Here is a 16,623-nt window from a genome sequence, read left to right on the forward strand (position 1 = left end):
CAGCTTTCAAAGCAGGTTGCCCTCGCTTATTGGCATAGGAAATAGGAGGAGGACTTTATTGGATTTAACAGCCTTCCCTTGATTGGATTTGTGCCGAAATGAGTGATCTGTCAGATGACATACAAAAAAGGAGCATGAATTTTAAACTGCCTGGTTTAATTCTGGATTTGATTGAGGTGGAGGAGGGCACTGCACTCCCAGGATCCAATGTAACCTTTAGAAAATGACATTAGTGGGCTTCCTGTATTAACTACAAGTCTGCGACATCCCATTTCAATAAATATCTTAAATGAATAAAAGCAGAGACGGCTGTGGAATACAGCTGGGTGATAATTTACAGCAACAGCAACTTGCTTCCCACATCCCTGCCAGCTGGAATAAATTTCACCCTCTTTGCATTCTTCCTGGACACACTATTATTCCCAACCCCAACGAAAATAAATCTCACCCTCTTCACATTCCACCCACTCCACACCTTAAATAACATGCATCATTTCATCCGCCAGGGAGTGCCCAGCCCTCTGTCAATGCCAATCTGCAATACATCACTCGGAGATATGACCTTGGCTGACTCACCTCTGCCTCTCCCAGTCAGCCTTATCAAAATGAGGAGTTTACAGTGAGGGGGAGGGGTTGACTGCAGGTGTGAACCTCTGTCCTAAACTTTGCTGAGATTTTAGATATGCCACAGGGTATGTAAATATTTGCAAACAGGCAATGCAGGCAAGAGCATTAATCAAAATGTCATTACACAGAGGACAATAGATATCTCGGTGAATTACAAGGCAGTAATCCAATTGAGTGGTTTAGATAATCCTATAAACCGCCCGAGCAAAGATATTGCAGTTTACATTTGCTGTCTCCACCATTGAATCACTGGTTTAATATTCACCGAGAGTCACTTGCCAGCAGAGTTTGTAGCGCACAGGATTGTAAATATTATTTTATTTACAATTCTTTGCTTATTGTGTTTTTAATTCAATATTTAAACCAGTGAAGGTTAAGAGGAGATTTAAGAGGTGTTCAAAATCATGAAGTGTTTTGATGGGAGTAGATAAGGAGAAACTATTTCCAGTGGCAGGAAATTCAGTAATCAGAGGACACAGATTGAAGGGGATTGGCAAAAAAGCCAGAGGCAACACAAGGAGAAATAAAAGTGTGTGTGTAGAAGTGTTTCCGAATGTCACTCCTGAAAAGGCCAGTCCTATCTTTTGGACCATGCCCCCGAAGCCTAGACTCTGGCACATTTTAGTGGATTTTAGAAAAGTCAAGAGTCCAAACTTAGCAGAAGGTACGGATGGAGACTTGTTGGTCATTACATTTGGGTAGTAAATCGTAGAATCATACAGCACAGGAAGAAGCCATTCGGCCCATCAGGTTTGCCTCAACTCTTTCAAACAGCATTCCAGTTAGTCCCATTCCTCCATTCTTTCCCCATATCCCTGCAATTTTTTGTCCAATTCCCTTTTGAAAGATGCTATTAGATCTGTATCCTCCATCCTATCAGGGAGTGCATTCCAAATCCTAACCACTCATTGTGTAAAGAAGTTTTTCCTCAGTCTCCTTTGGTTCTTTTGCCAACCACCTTAAATGTGTCTCCTTTGATTATTGACCCTTGAACCATTGGAAGCAGATTCTCTTTATTTACTCTATCTAACCCCTTCATGATTTTAAATACTTCGATCAAATCTCCACTTAACCTTCACTACTATAAAAAGGAGAGTAAGCACAACAACTTACTTTTATAAAGCACCTTTAACATAACAAAAAAGGTGCCAAAGCATATCATAGGAGTGTTATCAATCAAAATTTGACTGAGCCACACAAGGAGATATTAGGATAGGTGACAAAATCTTGGACAAAGAGTTAGGTTTTCAGAAGATTAAAAGGAGGGGGGTAGAGAGGCAGAGACATTTAGGGAAGATTATAGAGCTCAGATCTACACAGCTGAACGGATGGCTGTCAATGATGGAGCAATGAAAAATCAGGATGCTTGAGAGGCCAGAAATGGAGGAGTGCAGAGATCTGAGAGGGTTGTAGGGCTGGAGGAGGTTACAGAGATAGGGGAGCAGTGAAGTCATGCAGGAATGTGAATACAAAGATGAGAATTCTAAAATTTGAGGTGGTGGTGAACTGGGAGACACTGGTGGTCATCAGGCACATGAAGTGATGGGTGAATGGGCCCCACAAATGGTCCCTTGGCTTAAGTAGGCAGAAAATACCAACATCGCTACAGTCATTGGCAAGTTCTGGGCTCCTTGCAGCTGTGAAAGGTTGAACAGGGCGTGCAAAAGGATAGGTGCCCTCTCAAGAGGGGTCATGCATCCTGGTACCTTCTCAGCTCTAGGTGAAGCCCATGTGTCATTTGCTCATATCTGATAAATATACCACATTTCCTGCAGGGTTTGCCAGGCTGGACCAGAATAGGGGTGGGGGGGGGGGGGGGGGGGTGGTGAGGGCGCAAGTATTGGGATGTACCTCTTCCCTAGAGTTCTGCAAACTTAAAGGTCTCTCCCGCAACCTTTGGCTGAAGTGGAGGTAAGTCATGCATTCTCCCATCTCCTTCATACACTTGAATCCCCTGAGCCAACAGGAGCCTAGAAAACGCTGCAGTTCTGCTAATCTAAGACATAGGAACATAAAGAAGTACAGATGACCATTCAGCCCCTTGGGCTTGTATATTCATTCTACTAGATCAAGGCTGATCTAGCAGGCAGCTGTCTCTCCAGTGTAGTACAGAGGGGATCCCGTTCTCTTCCGACTATGCCTTGTCACCCACCGTTCTCCTTTAGACTTCCTGCATACCCTGGCCGTTTCCTACACTTCCTTTCCCTTCCCACTCGTTTCCCAGCTGTCTTCCCTTACTGATCAGCAGGTCCATTAGCTTTTTGATCCAATGCCCTAAAGGCATTGTCAACAGTTCCATCGCAGTTGAAATTAAGATTCATTGTCTTCTATTCTTGGCTTGGTCTCACGGGGCTATAAAAGTGGAACTTCTCACCTCCCTCAAGTTTTTCTTTCTTCCACAATTCACAGGCCATTAAAACCCAGCTTGGTCTCACATAACCACTACCTTTCTAATTCACTTCACAGTCTCTTTTCAACCTTGGCTGGTCTCCTGAACTATGAGCCTTGGTCTTTCACCATGGTTATTCCAAATTCACAATGTAATACATTCTGTAGCAGAAAGGTATAAATCTTCTGAATAGATCAGAGAATCTTACAGCACAGAGGGAGGCCATTCAGCCCATCGTGCCTGTGCCAGCTCTTTGAAACAGTTATCAGATCAATCCCTCTTTCCAGGTCTTTCTTGCAACAGCACATTGGTTACAATAAAAACTGTTGCGCTGCACAATATTACAATATCGCTGATATATAATACTTCATCATATAACTCATGTTTGACAAGAAGCACTGCTGGCTATATAACAAACTACATTTGTATAGCCCTTCTATCATTGAAAAATGCCCCCAGACGTTTCAGAGGAGTAACTAGAAAATGCACACTGAGCTGAAGGATGAGCTATTAGAAACAGGTGACCAGAAGAGGTGGCTTTTAAGATCTTAAAAGGAAAAGGAGGTGGGGAGGTTCAGGGAAAAAATTCCAGAGTGTGGGTGCCTAGTTGGCTGGAGACATGATTGCCAAGGGTAAAGGGAAGATTGCCGGGGTGGGGGGGGGGGGGGTGGGGGGGTCGAAGGATGTGGGATACACAGATCAGTCTCAATTATTTACAATCTATATCAATGACTTGAATGAAGGGACCAAATGTATGGTAGCTAAATTTGCTTATGACACAGAAAGGTCGGAATGTAAGTTGTGAAGAGGACATAAGGAGTCTGCAAGGGGATTTAGATAGGTTAAGTGAGCGGGCAAAAATTTGGCAGATGGAGTATAATATAGGAAAATGTGAATTTGTCCTCTTTGGTAGGAAGAATAGAAAAGCAGTATATTATTTAAATGAAGAGAGATTGCAGGGTTCTGGGTGTCCTGGTACATGAATCAGAAAAAGTTATATGCAGGTACAGCAAGTCGGTAGGAAGGCAAATGGAATGTTGTCATTTATCGCAAGGGGAATGGAATATAAAAGTAGGGAAGTTTTGCTACAGTGGAAAGGGCATTGGTGAGACCACACCTGGAGTATTATGTACAGTTTTGGTCTCTTTACTTAAGAAAGGATATAATTACATTAGAAGCAATTCAGAGAAGGTTCACTCAACTGATTCTTGGGATGAAGGGGTTATCTTATGAGGAAAGGTTGGACCTATATCCATCGGAGTTTAGAAGAATCAGAGGTGATCTTTCTGAAACATTTATGATATTTTGCAGACTTGAGGGTGGATGCTGAAAGGATGTTTCCCCTCACTAGAAGCAGGCGACACAGTTCAAAAATTAGGGGTCTCCCTGTCTCTGACTTGTAATTATTTTACTCCTCGGATTAAAAACAGTGTGTGCCTTTGAGACTCTGTTAAAAACAGTGCACCTTTAAGGGAGAGAAAGTTCTGGAATTTCTAAGGCAGAGTATGCCAGCAGCTGCACTTTTGTTACCTAGACGACAGCAGGAGAGAGGAGTCACATGGTATAATGTTTCCACTTAATTGTGTGGGGAACTGGCAAAACCTGGTTTGAACCAGACTCACCAGCAAGACACACTGAAGAGAAAGGAGCTGTTTATTCTCTCTCAGCAGAAATTCTACAAGGAGTTACAGATCAAGTTAATTCCCTAAAGAAAGAAGAAAAGCCTTTTTTCAAGAAACCGTTTATATTGCTGAAGGAACTGTAATGCTTACGGCTGTCGAAGAGTTGAATGCCTAAGAATTGACTACTGCATCAAATCCTCGTCAACACTTCAAGTGGCCTTTGACTATTTCCACATTAGAATATCTCATCCACCAGGAACGTAATCCACAAAGACTTACTTATTTTGTTCTTAAGCAGCAGCTAATTTTTAAAAACACTACTTTTAAAAGCCAGTTAACCACTCATATTTTTGTGTATCTGAGAGACAGGAGGAGTGAGATTAAGTAAGAAGTTTTAAGGTCTTTAGACATAGGTTTATCTTAATAGTGTTTAAAATTTAGTTTTAATAAATAGTTAATTTGTTGTTGTCTAAAGATACCTGGTTTGGTCTGTTTTATTCTGGGGGTTACTAGAGTGTTTAATTTGGCTGTTTTCCAATTGGGTTTGAAGCTTAATAATATGCTGCGACCTGTGGAGTGATGGGGCTGAACTGATAGCGTGTTGCTCCTGCCGCGGTTGTAACACTCCCATTTAAGATGAAGATGAGTAGAAATTCTTTCTCTGAGGGGCGTTAGTCTGCGGAATTCTCTTCCCCAGAGAGCAGTAGAGGCAGGGTCATTAAATATTTTAAGGCTGAGTTAGGTAGCTTCTTGATTGACAAGGGAGTCAAAGGGTATAGGGTATAGACAGGAAAGTAGAATTGAGCCATAATCAGATCAGCCATGATCTTAACAAATGGAGAAGCAGGCTCGAAGGACCGAATAGCCTACTCCTGTTCCTAAATTGTATGTTTGTATGTCACTGGATGAAAGGAGTTTGTAGGAGGGGCATTCTACAACTCGAATATCCCTGCTTTATTTATTTTTAACTCTTCTGGTCTACAGCATATATTTTGTATAACTATATGTTGAGTTATACTTGTGTACACTGTAAAGGTGCTGCCAGTATCAGGACTCAAGAACAAACAGGCCTTTCGTGGCACAAGAAGCAACAGGAGCGTCTTTCATGTATACAAGAATTTTTACGTACAGAAAGGTCGAGGCTCACCCTGTCATCTTGATTGTCACATGATACAACAGCATTGTTGACTAATCATAACAATCAATCTCTATCAAATGAGCTTACAACAGACCCAGTGACCAGGAGAAAAAAGCAACAAGTGCTGCAGAGCTCAGAACTTGGGTGCAAAGTCACTTCTTCCTCCTCCGCATGCTACCCTTATCACATGTAATGGGAAATATATTATTCTCCTGCTAAAGCACAGATGCAAGACTCCCTCAGGTTATAAGGCGTTACTGATACCATTTCAATAATGCAAAACAATCAAAGGCCAGACTGGAATTCCTTCTCTTTAAAAAAAAAAGACAACAGGAAGGCCCTCCAAAGCAGCAGTAGGAGAAAATTGTTGTATGTTTGGTTAGTCTAGCTAGGACAGATTACCGAGTCATCAGTAAGTTTTAACAATAACTAGTTTATTACATATTAAGGAACTACATACAGCTTTACATAAGTATGTCTAACTCCACTGATGTCATGCTGCTTCTTTAAGTCTCTCTCTCTCGTGATCTCTTACATCATCATAATGGGAGGTATTACTCACATTTCCCCAAACATTAACCCTTTCAAACCTTAATATTACAAAAATAAATCTCAAGTAATTTAAAATAAAGATACTTTACAGGGAATGCTGTAGACCAGAGTTGCTAAAAATAAATTAAGAATCCAAGAAACTTACCTGCAATACCTAGAATGACGTTCAGGAAGATGGACCTTGGAGTAACAGCAATGTCATCTAGTGCTGGGAGGTCTGAAAGACCAGTACAATGGTAACCTTATGGCTTAAAACCGAAATCACAAGCGGGACACAAAACACTGACATCTAGTCACAATGGAAGTTACATGATACAATGTGACAGAGACAAGATAAACCATGGTATTTCAGGGAAGTAAACGTTACACAGAAGAAACTGTGAACAGCTTCAGGATCCATACTAGATAAACGTAAGAGTCTCCTGGCACCTTCAGAAGTGATAATGAATGTTCTTAAACCAACATGATTAATAAAAGGCACTTTGATCTATTTCATCAGGCACGTTATGAATGTATCAAAATAAATTGGGTGATTTAAGTGGCTGCTATTATACATCAAAATATGACTGCTACTGATACAAGAGCTATGAGGCTTTATATAGAGTGCTTTATATAGGTGTAATTCTCTATTCACAAAAGAGGTGGAGATATTGTGGCATCGTTGCACAGTAGTGAATGTGCAAAGTGTGTTAGGACCTGGCTGTCTGATCTTCAGAGCACTGTTAAAAGAAAAAACAAACTTCTACAATGGATATCCTGAGGCTGTGAAAGGCAAAGAGTTTCAAAGCCAATAAAGTATTTTTGAAACGTTGTTACTATTATAATGCACACAGCAGCCAATTTGTGCCCAGCAAGCTCCCACAAACAGCAAAGAAGTAAATGACCAATGAAACCGTTGTAGTGACGTTGGTCGAGGGATGAATGTTGGTGAGGGCACTGGGGAGAATTCCCCTGCTCTCTTCCAAATAGTGGCCGTCCGCCCAAGGGGGCAGATGTGATCTCGGTTCAACGTCTCATCTGAAAGATGGATCCTCCAACAGTGCACAATCCCTCAGTACAGCCACTGAGAGTGTCAACCTGGTTTATGTGCTCAAGCCTCTAGAGGATAGAGATCAAGTTCCATCCTATTGGGAGTTGGAGAATGTATCCATACTGTTCAAAGTTTTCAATCTGTGCGTCTGATGCAGTCCTACAGAGTCACTTCAACAAATCAGATCCTAGAACCAGAGCACTCGTCCTTTGACTAATTACAACACAGAGATCTGTACTTTGTACACCCATCATTTCAAACCAGCTCCTCCCTTCAACCTGGAGGCTTCCATTCAATCGCGTAAAAGAGGTTAAAGGGTGATCTTACTGAGATGTTTAAGCTGATTAAAGGAATTGATGGGGTAGGTAGAGAGAAATTATTTCCTCTGGAAGATCCAATTCAAGAGTGAATTATACAGTAAATGGAAAAGTCCTGGGGAATATTGATGTACAGAGAGATTTGGGTGTTCAGGTCCACTGTTCCCTGAAGGTGGCAACGCAGGTCAATAGAGTGGTCAAGAAGGCATACGGCATGCTTTCCTTCATTGGATGGGGTATTGAGTACAAGGGTTGGCAGGTCATGTTACAATTGTATAGGACTTTGGTTCGGCCACATTTGGAATACTGCGTGCAGTTCTGGTCGCCACATTACCAAAAGGATATAGATGCTTTGGAGAGGATGCAGAGGAGGTTCACCAGGATGCTGCCTGGTATGGAGGGCGCTAGCTATGAAGAGAGGTTGAGCAGATTAGGATTATTTTCATTAGAAAGACGGAGGTTGAGGGGGGACATGATTGAGGTGTACAAAATCATGAGAGGTATAGACAGGGTGGATAGCAAGAAGCTTTTTCCCCAGAGTGGGGGATTCAATTACTAGGGGTCACGAGTTCAAAGTGAGAGGGGAAAAGTTTAGGGGGGATATGCGTGGAAAGTTCTTTACGCAGAGGGTGGTGGGTGCCTGGAACGCGTTGCCAGTGGAGGTGGTAGACGCGGGCACGATAGCGTCTTTTAAGATGTATCTAGACAGATACATGAATGGGCAGGAAGCAAAGAGATACAAACCGTTAGAAAATAGGCGACATGTTTAGATAGAGGATCTGGATCGGCGCAGGCTTGGAGGGCCGAAGGGCCTGTTCCTGTGCTGTAATTTTCTTTGTTCTTTGAGAGTCCAGGAAAATGGGGCATAACCTTAAAATTAGAGCTAGGCTGTTCAGGGTGATGTCAGGAAGCATTGCTTCACACAAAGGTTAGTGGAAGTTGGGAACTCTCTGCCCCAGAAAAGCTGTTGATGTTGGCGGGTCAATTGAAAATTTCAAAACTGAGATGGATAGATTTTTGTTAAGGGCTGTGGAACCAAAGTGGGTAAATGGTATTAAGATACAAATCAGCTATGATCCGACTGAATGGTAGAACAAACTCAAGGAGCTGAATGGCCTTCTCCTGTTACTATGAGCAATGTCACAAGACATCCACCGCAACATGGGAGGGAAGCCAGTCCCAGCGTTGCTAGGAATCCACACTATGTCCTAGGAAGCCTTGCAATCATTAAACAATTGTTATCTCCTCAGCTCGACCGGGGACTGGAAATAAATTTGATCCTGCCAGTCAACATATACCGAGAATAAGTCTGAAAAATAAACAAACATTGAGAACAAAAGCAGGGAAGTTACGCTGAACCTTTATAAAGCTCTGGTTAGGCCCCAACTGGAGAAGTGTGTCCAGATCTGGTCTCCACACTTCAGGAAGGATGTGAGGGCCCTTGACAGGGTGCAGAGGATATTTATCAGAATGGTTCCAGGGATGGAGGATTTTAGTTACAAGGTTAGGTTGGAAAAGTTGGGATTGTTCTCCTTAGAACAAAGGAGATTGAGGGGAGATTTAATAGAAGTGTATAACATTGATGACGGTTTAGATAAGTTAGACAAGGAAAGATTGTTCCCATTAACTAATAGGCCAAGGATTAGGGGACACAGATTAAAAGGTTTGGGCAAAAGATGAAGGGGGAATAGGAGGAAGAACTTTTTTTATGCAGCGGGTGGTAATAACCTAGAACTCACTGCCCACAAGGGTGGTGAAGCAGAGACAATCAATGACTTCAAGAGGAAGTTGAATGACCACTAAAGGGAAATAGACTTCCAGGGCTACGGGGATTGAGCGGGGAAGGGGGACTGATGGGATAGCTCCGTGGGCCGAATGGCATCCTTCTGTGCTGTAAATGACTCTCTGACTCTGAGATTATCTCAAGGTGTTTTGCAATGGAGAGTAGGTTAGTGTAGTGATTGTGTTCCTGGACTCATATTCCAGAGCCTTAGACTAATGTTCCAGAGAGCGAGAGCTTAAGTTGCATCATGGCAGGTTGAGAATTTGAATTCAGATTTTAAAAAACTCTATATAAAAAGCTGGTATCAGTAAGAGTGTCGTAAAACCCCAACTGGTTCACTATTGCCCTTTAGGGTACCCACCTATATGTGACTCCCAGTCCCAGGATTGCCTAACGGCCCTCTGAAGTGGCTTAAGCAAGTCAGTCAGTTTTCAAAACAACTAGGGCTGGGAAAGAAATGCCAGCCTTTTCAACAACGCTTCATCCTGAGAAGGAATTATTAAAAAGGAGGCAGGAAGTGACATGATTGGAGAGAGAGAGGTTTCTAAAAGGTTAGAGGTGGAGTGATTTAGAGAGAACATTTCAAAAAGGGCCACAAAAGAAAAACAAGGCACCACTGGATTGGGAACAAACAGTAAGTCAGAGAAGCAGAGGGCAATTGCTTGGGCATACCACTGGAGATCATCCAAAAATCTTAAAATATGTTTTAAAAAATTTAAGTACACAAAATATATTAACAGTCCTTCCCTTAGCTGTCATGTTTTTCAATCAGTCACATTTGTGTTCTGCTCTACACTTGTTTTTTTCCACGATTCTACTTACTGAATCCTGCATTATTTGGCCTCTAAGGTAGGTGGCAATATTGCTTATCTGCCATTGATATCTCAGTTGTCAGTCCAGTGAGCCCTTCAGTTAAGTTTATAATTTAAAATGAAATATATTAAAATTAAAAATTTTAATTTATTTTGTAGCCTTCACCAAGGTGACCCACTCCCTGCACCTGTCTCTCCCTGCCCATTCTTGGCCACCAGTGAAACGTTCATGTCCACTTTTGGCTCCCGATCAGCTTCCCTCCACCCTTGCCCCCTATCACCTCAGGGCTACAGCTGCACGCACACTGCTTCTTGCCCCACAGCCTTTGGATGTTGTCCACCCAACCAATCCCATTACATCCCCTTCACCAGCTTCTCAACACTAAACTGGGAAACTATCAGTTAGGTTTGTATGGTCTATTTGGAGAAGCTAGGTTAAGTGCTGGAAAGTGCCTTTCAGATCAAGCTGCTGAGCTGATGGGGGGCAGGAAGAGAGGGAATAAGGGAATAGAGGGAAGAGAAGATAAGAAGCCAGGATAAAAGCAAACCACTGTGGATGCTGACAATCTGAAATAAAAACACAAAATGCTGGAAATACTGAGCAGGTCAAACAGCATCTGTGGAGAGAGAAACATTGAAATTGAAAGTGTTATGGGTCTCCAGTATTTTCAATCACAGCACTACAGAAATAAAAATATTATTTTTACGAGATATTTTTGAATACCAGCGCTATCCAAATACAAGCGTTTTATTGCAGATCAGCACACGAGATTTTATTTAAAATAAGTAATGCTTCTTTTTTTCCCCTTTTAGCTTTTTAAATCAATTTGTTCCATTATTTGAGAAACTAATACTTACGAGTGCAAGCAGACGGTGACTTTTTCCTCCTCATCCTCACTCCAGTCGTCGGCCTGAACTCTATGGTAACGCGCCCCGGAGGCCAAAGTCATGGCCGCGGGTGGTCCCTCGGTGCTGGTGGGGTCTCCACCCCTCACTTCTTCCGTCTGCTTTCGGGCCTCGCTGAATTTAACAAACTCTCAAACAGCCGACGCCATGCAGCCACTCCGACAGGTGACACCGGCCACACCTGTACCAGTGGGCGGCGGTGGGACAAGTCGCCCCTTAACCTGAATATGGCATAACCCACCCCACCCCGCAACCTGAATAGTACATAATTCCCCCACCCGCACCTGGAACACAGCATAACCCGCCGCCCCGCAACCTGAATAGTACATAATTCCCCCACCCGCACCTGGAACACAGCATAACCCGCCGCCCCGCAACCTGAATAGTACATAATTCCCCCACCCGCACCTGGAACACAGCATAACCCGCCGCCCCGCAACCTGAAAACAGCATAACCCGCCGCCCCGCACCCTGAACACAGAATAACCCGCCGCCCCACAGCCTGAATCGCACATAATCCCCCACCCGCAATCTGAACACCGCAAAACCTCAAGAAATGCTGGAAATACTCAGCAGGTCTGGCAGCATCCCTTCAAGGGTCACTGACCCGAAACATGAACTCTGCTTCTCTCTCCACAGATGCTGCCAGACCTGCTGAGTATTTCCAGCATTTCTTGCTTTTATTTCAGATTTCCAGCATCCGCAGTATTTTGCTTTTATTACAGCATATTTTGTTTACTCCGCGCCCTGCAGCCTGAATGCCGCATAAGAATTAGGAGTTAGTCCCTCCAGCCTGCTCCGCCATTCACCCCCCCTTGCTTATCAAGAATCTATCGACCTCTGCCTTAAATATATTCAAAAACTCTGCTTCCAATGCCTTTTGCGGGAGAGAATTCCAAAGACTAACATCAGTGGTTGGGAAACTATTGGAAAAAATTATGAGGGACAGGATTAATCTCCACTTGGAGAGGCAAGGATTAATCAGGGATAGTCAGCATGGCTTTGTCAGGGGGAGATCGTGTCCAACTAACTTGATTGAATTTTTCGAGGCAGTGACGAGATGTGTAGATGAGGGTAAAGCAGTAGATGTAGTCTACATGGACTTCAGTAAGGCTTTTGATAAGGTCCCGCATGGGAGATTGGTTAAGAAGGTAAGAGCCCATGGGATCCAGGGCAATTTGGCTAATTGGATCCAAAATTGGCTCAGTGGCAGGAGGCAGAGGGTGATGGTCGAGAGTTATTTTTGCGAGTGGAAGCCTGTGACCAGTGATGTGCCACAGGGATCGGTGCTGGGACCCTTGCTGTTTGTAATGTACGTTAATGATTTAGACATGAATATAAGAGGTATGATAAGTAAGTTCGCAGATGACCACGAAAATTGGTGGTGTCGTAAATAGTGAGGAGGAAAGCCTTAGATTACAGGACAATATAGATGGGCTGGTAAGATGGGCAGAGCTGTGGCAAATGGAATTTAATCCTGAGAAGTGTGAGGTGATGCATTTTGGGAGGACTAACAAGGCAAGGGAATATACAATGGATGGTAGGACCCTAGGAAGTACAGAAGGTCAGAGAGACCTTGGTGTACTTGTCCATAGATCACTGAAGACAGCAGCACAGGTAGATAAGGTGGTTAGGAAGGCATATGGGATACTTACCTTTATTAGCCGAGGCATAGAATATAAGGCAGGGAGGTTATGATGGAGCTGTATAAAATGCTAGTTAGGCCACAGCTGGAGTACTGTGTACAGTTCTGGGCACCACACTATAGGAAGGATGTGATTGCACTGGAGAGGGTGCAGAGGAGATTCACAAGGATGTTGCCTGGGCTGGAGCATTTCAGCTATGAAGAGAGACTGAAAAGGCTAGGGTTGTTTTCCTTAGAGCAGAGAAGGCTGAGGGGGGACATGATTGAAGTATACAAAATTATGAAGGGCATTGATAGGTTAGATAGGAAGAATTTTTTTCTCTTAGCAGAGGGGTCAATAACCAGGGTGCATAGATCTAAGGTAAGGGGCAGGAGGTTTACAGGGGATTTGAGGAAAAAAAATTTCACTCAGAGGGTATTTTGAATCTGGAACGCACTGCCTGAAGAGGTGGTGGAGGCAGGAACCCTCACAACATTTAAGAAGTATTTAGATGAGCACTTGAAATGCCATAGCATACAAGGTTATGGGCCAAGTGCTGGAAAATGGGATTAGAATAGTTAGTGCTTGATAGCTGGCATGGACACGATGGGCCGAAGGGTCTATTTCTGTGCTGTATAACTCTATGACGACTCGCAGAGAAAATATTTCTCCTCATCTCTGTCTTAAATGGGCGACCGCTTATTTTTAAACAGTGACCCCTAGTTCTAGGTTCTACCACAAGGGAAACATCCTTTCCACATCCACCCTGTCAAGACCCCTCAGGATCTTATATGTTTCAATCAAGTTGCCTCTTACTCTTCTAAATTCCAGCGAATTCAAACCTAGCCTATCTGATCTTTCCTCGTAAGACAGCCTGCCCATTCTAAATATTAGTCTAGTAAACCTTTTCTGTACTGCCTCCAACGCATTTACATCCTTCCTTAAATAAGGAGACCAGTACTGTACACAGTTCTCCAGATGTGGTCTCACCAATGCCCTGTTTAACTGAAGCATAACCTCCCAGAGCCTGCTCTGCCATTCAATATGATCATGGCTGATCTCATCTCAGCCTCTACCCCACTTTCCTGCCCGTTCTCCATAACCCTTCAACCCATTTCTAATTAAAAATCTGTCTATCCCCTCTTTAAATTTACCGTAAGTCCAGGCATCCACTGCACTCTGGGGTAGTGAATTCCACAGATTCAGGAGCCTTTGAGGGAAGTAATTTCTCCTCATCTCTCTTTTAAATCTGCTACCCCTTATCCTAAAACTATGACCTCTCATTCTAGACTTCCCACAAGAGGAAACATCCTCTCTATGTCTACTTTGTCAATCCCCTTAATCATCTTATATACCTCAATTAGATCTCCTCTCATTCTTCTAAACGCCAGAGAGTAAAGGCCTAAACTGCTCAATCTCTCTTCATAAGACAAGCCCCCCATCTCTGGAATCAATCTAGTGAACCTCCTCTGAACTGCCACCAATGCAACTAAATCCTTTCTCAAGTAAGGGGAGCAAAACTGTATGCAATACTCCAGATGCGGGTCTCACCAATGCCTTATACAGTTGCCGCAACACTTCCCTACTTTTATACTCTATTCCTTTAGCAATAAATGCCAAAATTCCATTTGCTTTCCTTATTACCTGCTGTACCTGCATACTAGTTTTTTGCGATTCATGCACAAGGACACCAGATCCCTCTGCACTGACGCACTCTGAAGTTTCTCTTCATTTAGATGATAATTTGCCTTTCTATTCTTCTGACCAAAATGGATAACCTCACACTTATCCATGTTAAAATCCATCTGCCAAATTTTGGCCCATTTATCGAATCTATCCATACCCATTTATAGATTTCTTATTTCTTTATTGCAGCTTACTGTCCCACCTATTTTAGTGTCATCTGCAAATTTGTCTATAGTATCTTCGATCCCTGCATCCAAATCATTTATATAGATTGTAGGTAGTTGGGGCCCGAGGACCGAACCCTGTGGCACCCCACTAGTTACATCTTGCCAACCAGAAAAAGACCCATTTATTTCGACTCTCTGTTTTCTGTTGGTTAACCAATCCACTATCCTTCTTCTTCTTCTTCTTCTTTGGCCTCCTTGTCTCGGGAGACAATGGGTAAGCTCCTGGAAGTGGTCAGTGGTTTGTGGAGCAGCACCTGGAGTGGCTATAAAGGCCAATACTAGAGTGACAGACTCTTCCACAGGTGCTGCAGATAAAATTGGTTGTCAGGGCTGTTTCGCAGTTGGCTCTCCCCTTGCGTTTCTGTCTTTTTTCCTGCCAACTGCTAAGTCTCTTCGACTCGTCACACTTTAGCCCTGCCTTTATGGTGGCCAAAGTGGACTGGGAGCAGCTTCCATAGGAAAGTCGACACCAGACCAGTGGGAGTCATTCCAAAAGGAAATTGTGAGAGTTCAGAGCCAACATGTTCCTGTAAAGGTGAAGGGTAGGACCAACAGGTCCAAGGAACCCTGGATGCCAAGGGATATAGAGGATTGGATAAGGAAAAAAAAGGAGACTTAATGCACATTCAGAGGGCTGAAAACAGCAGAGGCCCTAGAGGAGTATAGAAAGTGTAGTGGCGGTACTTGAAAAAGTAATTAGAAAAGTGAAGAAGGGACATGAAAAACGCTGGCGGGCAAGATAAAGGAAAATCCCAAGGCATTTTATAAGTATATTAAGAGCAAGAGGATAACCAGGGAAAGAGTAGGGTCCATTAGGGACTAAAGTGGCAATCTGCGTGTGGAGCCAGAGGACGTAGCTGAGGTTTTAAATGATTACTTTTCATCTGTGTTCACGATGGAGAAGGATGATGTAGGTGTAGCGATCAGGGAGGGGGATTGTGATATACTTGGACAAATTAGCATTGAAAGGGAGGAGATATTAGCAGTTTTAGCGGGCATAAAAGTGGATAAATCCTCAGGCCCAGATGAGATGTATCCCAGGCTGTTATGTGAGGCAAGGGAGGAGATTGCAGGGGCTCTGACACAAATTTTCAAATCCTCTCTGGCCACAGGAGAGGTACCAGAGGACTGGAGGACAGTGAATGTGGTACCATTATTCAAGAAGGGTAGCAGGAATAAACCAGGTAATTACAGGTCAGAGAGTCTATCGTCAGTGGTAGGGAAACTATTGGAAAAACTTCTGAGGGACAGGATTAATCTCCACTTGGAGAGGTAGGGATTAATCAGGGACAGTCAGCATGGCTTTGTCAGGGGGAGATCATGTATAACAAATTTGATTGAATTTTTCGAGGAGGTGACTCGGTGTGTAGATGAGGGTAAGGCAGTTGATGTAGTCTACATGGACTTCAGTAAGGCTTCCCATAAGGTCCCGCATGGGAGATTGTTCAAGAAGGTAAGAGCCCATGGGATCCAGGGCAATTTGGCTAATTGGATCCAAAGTTGGCTTAGTGACAGGAGGCAGAGGGTGATGGTTGTGGGTTGTTTTTGCGAGTGGAAGCCTGCGACCAGTAGTGTACCGCAGGGATCGGTGCTGGGACCCTTGCTGTTTGTAGTGTACGTTAATGATTTAGACGTGAATATAGGAGGTATGATCAGTAGGTTCGCAGATGACACGAAAATTGGTGCAGTCGTAAATAGTGAGGAGGAAAGCCTTATTTTACAGGACAATATAGATGGGCTGGTAAGATGGGCAGAGCAGTGGCAAATGGAATTTAATCCTGAGAAGTGTGAGGTGATTCATTTTGGAGAACTAACAAGGCAAGGGAATATACAATGGATGATAGGACCCTAGGAAGTACAGAGGGTCAGAGGGACCTTGGGGTGCTTGTCCATAGATCACTGAAGACAG

General features: G+C 43.4%; 1 protein-coding gene across 1 annotated transcript in view; it reads right to left on the reverse strand.

Annotated features, from left to right (window-relative positions):
- The window catches only part of si:ch73-337l15.2 (glutathione hydrolase 6), a 70,238-nt gene extending 58,905 nt beyond the window's left edge, over positions 1-11,333 (reverse strand). Inside the window, exon 1 of the mRNA XM_068028764.1 lies at positions 11,129-11,333. Coding sequence (XP_067884865.1) covers positions 11,129-11,220 — 92 coding nt within the window. The 5' untranslated portion in view covers positions 11,221-11,333. The remainder of the gene's footprint in view (positions 1-11,128) is intronic.
- Positions 11,334-16,623: the final 5,290 nt, after the last annotated feature.

Source organism: Heterodontus francisci, chromosome 4 (genome assembly GCF_036365525.1).
Source record: "Heterodontus francisci isolate sHetFra1 chromosome 4, sHetFra1.hap1, whole genome shotgun sequence".
Taxonomy (NCBI): Eukaryota; Metazoa; Chordata; class Chondrichthyes; order Heterodontiformes; family Heterodontidae; genus Heterodontus; species Heterodontus francisci.